Source organism: Otolemur garnettii, unplaced genomic scaffold, assembly GCF_000181295.1.
Source record: "Otolemur garnettii isolate 467f Iridium unplaced genomic scaffold, OtoGar3 scaffold00007, whole genome shotgun sequence".
NCBI lineage: Eukaryota > Metazoa > Chordata > Mammalia > Primates > Galagidae > Otolemur > Otolemur garnettii.
The window spans coordinates 8,828,476-8,836,549 of record NW_003852402.1 but is presented as its reverse complement, the minus strand read 5'-3'; the positions used below and the strand labels follow the sequence as shown (position 1 = coordinate 8,836,549).

General features: G+C 53.2%; 1 protein-coding gene across 2 annotated transcripts in view; it reads left to right on the top strand.

Annotated features, from left to right (window-relative positions):
• Window positions 1-8,074, top strand: part of SYNGR1 (synaptogyrin 1) — a 29,550-nt gene that overhangs the window by 19,811 nt on the left and 1,665 nt on the right. The window contains exons 2-4 of one of the 2 annotated variants that reach the window (XM_012814165.2): window positions 2,055-2,292; window positions 3,655-3,800; window positions 5,678-5,987. In XM_012814165.2, the coding sequence (XP_012669619.1) occupies window positions 2,055-2,292; window positions 3,655-3,800; window positions 5,678-5,764 (471 nt within the window). In that variant the 3' untranslated portion in view covers window positions 5,765-5,987. Of the gene's footprint in view, window positions 1-2,054; window positions 2,293-3,654; window positions 3,801-5,677; window positions 5,988-8,074 lie in introns of those variants that run through there. The other variant, XM_003783191.2, reaches the window with a different exon arrangement.

The following is an 8,074-nucleotide window of genomic DNA, read 5'->3' as shown; positions in this document are numbered from 1 at the left end:
GCTATTTTTTGGTTGCAGCCGTCATTGTTGTTTGGCGGGTCCGGGCTGGGGATTCAAACCCGCCACCTTAGGTGTACATGGCTGGTGCCTTAGCCGGTTGAGCTATAGGCGCCGAGCCCGGGCTGGGGATTTGAACCCGCCGCCTTAGGTGTACGTGGCTGGCGCCTTAGCCGGTTGAGCTATAGGCGCCGAGCCTATATATATTTTTTTGAGACAGTGTCTCACTTTATCTCCCTGGGTAGAGTGCTATGGCATCATCACAGCTCACAACAACCTCAAACTCTTGGGCTTGAGCAGTACTCTTGCCTCAGCCTCCCAAGTAGCTGGGACTTCAGGTGCCTGCCACATTGCCAGGCTAATATTTCTGTTTTTAGTAGAGACAGGGCAGGCTGGTCTCAACCTTCTGAGCTCAAGCAATCTGTCCAGCTCAGCCTCCCAGAGTCCTAGGATTAGAGGTGTGAGCCATTGCACTCAGCAAGGAAAACTTTTTGAGTCAATGCTCCCATGAAATGTAGCTGGGTGCAGTGGCTCATACATGTAATCCCAGTAACTCAGGAGCCTGAGGCCAGGAGTTCAAGACCAGCCTGGGCAACACAGTGAGACCTTGTTTCTTAAAATAATAATAATTAATAAGTTAGATTCGGGGTATATATATATATAAAACTACTACACTAATATATCCTATGGATATATTATAAAATCCATGTAAGCAATAGGCATATTAAAAGGATAAGATCATTTTAATGCTTCTCCTATTTTTTCCAACACTAGAATCACTACCCATCCTGGGCATTGACTATGGGAGAAAATGTGCCTGGCTCATATTAAAATTATACTTTCTTATTGAGGAAAAAAAAGGAAAATACAGAGAAGTAGAAAAGGGACAATAAAAATCTCCTCTAGCTGCCACCTAGCCTTAGCTGGCTTGTCTGTGAGGTACTGATGGTGCTGAGTGCACCTGTTAGCCGTTGGTGTACAACGGAGTGCCTCAAACTGTAGACATCCATTATCTTACCATTTCTGTGGGTCAGGAGTCTGCCACTGCCTCAAGGTCCTCACAAAGCTAATAGCCACAGCACCAGCCGGGGCTATGGTCTCCTCTGAAGGCTCAGCTGGAGGTGGGCCCACTCTCAAGTTCACTTTCCTGGTGTGGGAAGGACTCGGTTCCTTGTGGGCTGTTGGATTGAGGGGCTCTGTTCCTGAGACTTTTCTTGGTTCCTTGCCATGTGGGTCTCCCTAGAGGGCAGCTCAGAATGGGACAGCTGGCTTTCATCAGAGTGAGCAGGGAGGGGACAAGAGAGGGCAAGCAGGATGGAAGCCAGAACCTCTCATCCTTTAGAAACAATCACTAGGTCCAGCTGCCCTGGGAGAAGTAGGGTGCAAGAGCCTGTAAGTGGCAGGAGGTAGTCTTGGGGGCCATCTCAGTTAGCTGTCTCCCCAGCCACAGAGGCCCCCTAAAGGCTTCAATGAGGTAGCACACGTAGCACCTGAGTATCATGCAGAGTGCCCTGTACCCGGCAGGATCATGACTCTGTTGTTTTTTCATTCCTCACTCCATCCACTTGGCTGGGCCTGGGTAAGCACCAGGATAGGGTCTGAGACCTCAGACCAGCCCATGGCTCTGCAGAGGGAAGGGGCATGCAGGATGGGGCTGTGCACATGCCAGCATCTGGAGTCAGCCTAGAAGGTAGGGGCTTGGCAGCTTCACAGCCCAGGCTCCTTGTGCTGGGGACCAGTCCAGCTTTAGGACACCTTGGCATCAGGACTTCTTTTGGTGTACCACTCACCCTGGCTGGGGGGTGGTGGGTGGGACCACATCTGTGGTCAGACGGTCCTCAGTGCCTGTTGCTGAGGAAGGAAGCGATTGACCCCACTTGCGCTGTGTGACTCTGAGCAGGTGGCTCTCCCTCTCTGGGCCTCCCCTCTGAAATGACTGCTTCACACAGTCCTTGTGGCTCACAGAGGGACTGGCAGCAAGCTGAGGGCGTGTTGGTAGCCTGCCTCTCCCCCAGGCTGGTACTGGGTCTGAGGCTCCGCCTCCTCCCTGCCTGCAGTTGTTCTCCATCGTGGTGTTTGGCTCCATTGTGAACGAGGGCTACCTGAACAGTGACTCGGAGAGTGAGGAGTTCTGCATCTACAACCGCAACCCCAACGCCTGCAGCTACGGCGTGGCCGTGGGCGTGCTCGCCTTCCTCACCTGCCTGCTCTACTTGGCCCTGGATGTGTACTTCCCACAGATCAGCAGCGTCAAGGACCGCAAGAAGGCTGTCCTGTCTGACATTGGCGTCTCGGGTGAGCCCTGCCTCAGCAGGTAGCCCCTCTGCACAGAGTCTGCAGAGGGCTGTCCTGCCCATGGGAGGGGGCGGCCACCCTTCTCCCCATTTTCCAAATGAGAAAACTGAGGTACAGGAAGGTGAAGGGACAGACAGGGTCAGAGGCTGACAACAGGGGAGGGTGGCACCAGGATGGGGCCTGAGACCCTGGAATAGCCCATGCTCCAGGGACAGCTCAGATGGATCTGGGCACCTTCTAGCCCTGAGGAATCACCTCTTGTTTCGGTGGCTACCTGGTGTGGCCCCATGAGAATTGGGCAAGGGGTGACTGAACCCTAGCTCCCAGTAGGGCCTGGGGGCCTCAGCCTCCCTCATCCCCATCCTAGCCAGACCTAGCAGGACCAGGACTTAGAATTAGCAGTCAGCTTGACCTGTAGCCCTTTGCCTTTGGCAGAGGCAGCTGACCTCTTGGGAAGGAGTCCAGGAACCTGGTGGGCAGATGCTTTTGGTCAAGGGCAGAACCTCCCTGATCTGAGGCTGTGCTCTTGGATCTCTAAACCAGGCCCTCCTCCCATTTCCAGGCCTGGGTCTCTGGATGAGCCTGAGTCTGACTGCAAGGCATTAAGGCCTGGGGCCCCTAGGACTAGAAGGAAATAGAACTACATGAATGGTTCTCAAACTTCCATGGAATCCTAGAGTTCCCGGCAATGCCTTTGGGAGGTGGGCCGGGCCCAGACACTCCACCACCTTGGCATATATACACTTTGTCCTGAGCAGCTATGGGCTTCTGTGGGGAGACCTTGGGCACCTATAGGCTCCCACTAGTAAAACCTTTGGCTTTTAATGGGCCCCTCACTAAACTCAGGGTGTGGTGAGGCTATAGCACTCCAGAAGTCAAGGCCCAGACTTACTCCTGTCTCCTCTTTCTCCCTTGCTCCAATTCTCTGGAAGCCTATAGGAGGGTGGGGCAGGGGTCCTCCACCCTGAGAGCTGCAGGCCTCAGGTACACCCTGGGGCCCAAGTCAGGATGTGGCTGGAAATTGGGGTTTGATAGGAGCTAGAGCCACATGGCCTGAGTTGATTGCCTTTTTTCTCTGTCTCTCCCTCTTCCTCCCCTCTCGCTGCCCATGGCTCTCCTCTGCCTGGCCCCGCCCTGCCCTCTGTGGCCTCTCCCCTCTGCACCTGGCTGGTCTCTCTCTTCTCGCCTGCACCTTCACTTGGCAACCCCCCATATCCTTGTGCCTCTCCCTTTGGGGGTGGGGGAGTGTGGGAGACATGCTCTTGAACTTTCCCCTGCTCCTTGGTTTCCCTGCTTTTTCCCACTCACCCTCTCCCCGTGTCTGGTGCTGTGGCTATTCTGCCTGGCCCTGGGGGATCCCAGCCTTCTGGGCCTTCCTCTGGTTCGTGGGCTTCTGCTACCTGGCCAACCAGTGGCAGGTCTCCAAGCCCAAGGACAACCCGCTGAACGAAGGGACGGACGCGGCCCGCGCCGCCATTGCCTTCTCCTTTTTCTCCATCTTCACTTGGGTGAGTATAGCCGCCCACTGAGCCCACATTCCTCCCCCAGCCACACCTCTGTGCTGGTGGCCTCTGGCATCACCAGGGACTGTCTCTGTCTCCTGGAGCCCACACTTGTCTCTGCAGAACTCATGGCAGTGCCAACTCCCTGAGAAAGGAGGCTGTGGCCCTTGACACCAGGACAGTCATGTGGTGAAGGCAGACCCTAGCTTTGCTTCAGAGCAGCCTCCTTGGGAGTCAGGGACCCCCCCCTCAACTACTCAGGGTGGATAGTGTTTATTATATCCTCTTACAGATGAGAAAGCAGAGGTCTGGACAGGAAGACGAGGCTTAGAGGCTGGGAGGAGCTGGCCTACGAGTCAGGAACACCGGCTAGTTTTCTAAGCTGCTGCCTCCTCATGTGGAGAATGAGGGGATTAGATCTGGGGGCCAACAGGGGCACAGAGTCGGATGCTCAGGGCCCAGGCAACCAGGAGAGCATGCTCTGCTTGACTCCTGTTGACATGAAGGAATGTGGACCCAGAAAAGCCAACCATCAGAATTTTCATGTGTAATCTGATCTTTATATGTCACCAATTTATTCAATTTTTTGTAGAGACAGAGTCTCACTTTGGTACCCTGGGTAAAGTGCCATAGTGTCATAACTCAACAGCAGCCTCAAACTCTTGGGCTCAAGTAATCTTCTTGCCTTAGCTTCCCAAGTAGCTGAGACTATAGGCACCTGCCATAACGCCTGGCTATTTTTTTCTTTTAGTCACCCTCGGTAGAGCGCCGTAGGCACAGTGGCTCATATCTGTAATCTTTTTTTTTCTTAGAGACAGAGTCTCACTTTATCTCCCTCAGTAGAGTGCTGTGGTGTCACAGCTCACAGCAACCTCCAGCTTTTGGGTTTAGGCTATTCTCTTGGCTCAGCCTCCCAAGTAGCTGGGACTACAGGCACCTGCCACAACACCTGGCTATTTTTTGTTGCAGTTTGGCCAGGGCCAGGTTTGAACCCGCCATTCTCGGTATATGGGGCCAGCGCCCTTCACTGAGCCACAGGCGCCACCCTACGCCCATCTAGTTTTTAGCAGCGGGGTCTTGCTCTTGCTCAGGCTGGTCTCAAAATCCTAAGCTCAAGCAATCTATCCACCTCGGCCTCCCAGAGTGCTGGAATTACAGGTCTGAGCCACTGCTCCCAGCCCTTTATTCAAGTTTTTAAGATACTGTCTGGACCATAGGAAGTGTGTCTGTGGGCCTGACTGGCCAGAGACCACACCTGGCAGCTCCTAGCCCCATGGTCTGGAGGGCCCACAGTAGCAGAGCTGGCTCCTCTTTCCCACAGGGTCAGCTCTGCTGCTTCTCTCCTAATCTGCTGCTTTCAGAGATGTAGGTCACCTCACCTCATGGCCCCATCCCAAGGGTTCTCCCTTCCCTATATCTGCAGCTCCCCCTCCTTCTGCTGCATACAGGCTGCCAACCCTACCTGTCCCTCACTATCCCCCAGCCTGCCCTTGGTGACTTCTTTTCTTTTTGAGGGCCGCTGGATATCCATTCTTTTTTGGGACACCTACCCCCCAGTACAACATTGGGAGCTAGAGTTTCAAGGGGGAGACCCATGGTTCAAGCCCTAGCTGGCCAGCCATGGCTGCTTCAGCCTTTGATGTCTCAAGACTGAGCAGGAAGAGCCAGGTAACCCCAGGGGATCTTCTTCCAGAGAAGGAACCCCAAAAGTGGGGACCACTCAGCCTACAGGGAGGAGTTTGGGAGCAGTAAGGCTTGAGATGGGGGTGGGACTGTGCCCGACTGACAGGTGCCTGCCTGGCCTGCCACAGCCACCCTCCCCACTGGTACCTTGTCCTTTTTGGCTCTTCCACACTGTCCTCCCCCCTGCTCTCTCCTGGCAGAGCCTGACCGCAGCCCTGGCCGTGCAGAGATTCAAGGACCTTACCTTCCAGGAGGAATACAACACACTGTTTCCGGCACAGCCGTAGCCTCCCCAGCCTGCAGAGGCAGGGAGCTTGTGTCACACCTGGCAGTGAGGCTGCAGGAGCAGCCTTGTGCTGGCAGTGTCTGGGTGGCTAGTGCATACAGGGCAGTGAAAGGCTGACCTGAGGAGCGGGTCACAATTCGCCACTTATTCATTCATTCATTCATTCATTGCTTCCTTTGTTTATTCTTCATGTGTTCATTCATTCAGTAAACATTTATTGAGCAGCTGCTTTGTGTCTAGTGATGAATTAGGTGGGATCCAGGCCCCAGGACCCCCTAGTCTGGGAAAGGAAGACAGATACCTCAAAATCTCCCCCACATGGACTGCCAAGGCTTTTAGGGGGTTGGAGGTGGCTCCAGGAAGTGTCCATGGTCTCAGGGGCTGAGCTGTGATAGCCTGTCCCACAGCGTATACTGTGAAAGGTGATCTCACGGTCCCTGTGGAGGCTAGCTGCCTGATGGGCCTGACCTAGGTTGTCAGAGGATTCCTGTTCTGGCTGTACCCTCCTGTGTTGTGTGACCTGGATAAACCCTTGGACATCCCTGAACTGAGGGGATAATAATAGATCAACCTCTCAAGGTCATGGTGCAGATGAAACAAAGGCCAGCACAGGGCTTGGCACAGGGATGCTCAATAAATGTAAGCTCTTGTGTTCATTCATTCATTCATTCATTCATTTTCTACATACTTACGGAGGTGAGGGGCACTTCCATGATTTCTACTTTGGGAGTGATTCTCATATGATGCATCCTTGTTCTTCCAAGGGACCTTGGCCTCTGGTTCTATGCAGGTTTGCTCCTTGGGACCCTCAGCTGCCTGAGCAGGAACCCATCTATCTCTCCACTGTATATAAGAGTTGAGGCAGTGGAACAAAAACAGGTCCCCTGAGCAATGCCTTAGCCTTGCTAAGGGCTAGACACACAGAGAGTGAATTTCCTGGCACTGGAGGCATACAAGTGCAGGCTGTTTGCTGCACAGTGAAGATGCTGCAAAGAGTAGACCTGCTTTGAGAAAGTGGGGACCAGGCGGACCACCAGGTCCCTGGGTTCAATAGAATGTCCCCCCTCTCCTCTGTAGCCCAGTCCAGCAGGGGTATACTCCTCCAATCTTGTGGCCCCTTTGAACTGGTTGACTTACTGGGGACAGAGGGCTGACCACAGAAACTACTAGGTGCCTGCAGCCAGAGGCCTCTCGCTGGAAGGGTCTGCAGAGGTCATCTGCTCCTTTCCACTGTCTGCCAGGACACCAGCTTGGCCAGTGGAGCCAGGGAGCTTGGAGAGAAGGAGGTCTATAGACATTGCCCTCAAGAATTCTTGCAGGCTCACTGTTGGCTCAAGGGTGCCCTCTGGGAGCTCTTCATCTCCCCTGCTTCTTCAGTCTCCTGCATCTGAGCCCCTAACAGCCATGACCTTATACCAACAAAGTGGGAAAACCCCAGAGTACCACCTTGTTCCTCACCCACCTTCCTTAGACCTGGGCTCATCAGCCTCTGCCTCTGCCTTCCTGGGGTCCTGGCACTTTTGTTTGTTTTTTGTTTTGAGACAGAGTTTCACTCTGTCACTCTGGGTCACAGTGCTGTGGCGTCATAGCTCACAGCAACCTCAAACCCCTGAGCTCAAGCAATCCCTTTGCCTCAGCTTCCTGAGTAGCTGGGACTACAGGCTCCTGCCAACAATGCCCAGCTAATGGTGCTTTGCTTTAAATAGCACTTTCCAGAAAGGGCTGCTCCCTCAGAGTTGCCATCAGTGAGCACCAGTCAAAAGTGAATACCTAGTCACTGGGCTTCTGGAGCTTTCTGGAATATAACACCAAGCATACTACTTTTTCTCTGAGTGACCTACACTTTGGGGTTCTTGCCTGACTGAGTGCCTTCTCAGGGCCAGGCTCTGGTACTAACTCTGCCATGGGCCCTCCCTCCTCCAGGCCCCAGTCTTCCCAACCCCTAAACAGGGCTATGGAAAGTAGTAGCATTTTCCCATCACAGGCAGGTTCTCTGGGCTGGGAAGATTTCTGGAGAAAGCTTTCACCGTAAACCTCTAAGCTGTTTTTATAATGGCAAATTTGATTTACTCAGCTTTGTATAATCAGTGTCTATATCTTTAATAACAATGTAATTGTTTTTATTGAGGAATTCTCCTGAGTATGCATGTGTGCCATAGATAAGTCTTTCCCAGTCTGGGTTCTGTGAAAAAAAGGCTTCAGTGGTCAGATATGGTCAGCAAATGTTGCTTGCCATATTTTCCCCCTTGGGGATCCAACATACATTGACAAGTCAAGGATCGAACAAGTCAGATGGTCCTGAAACTTGTTT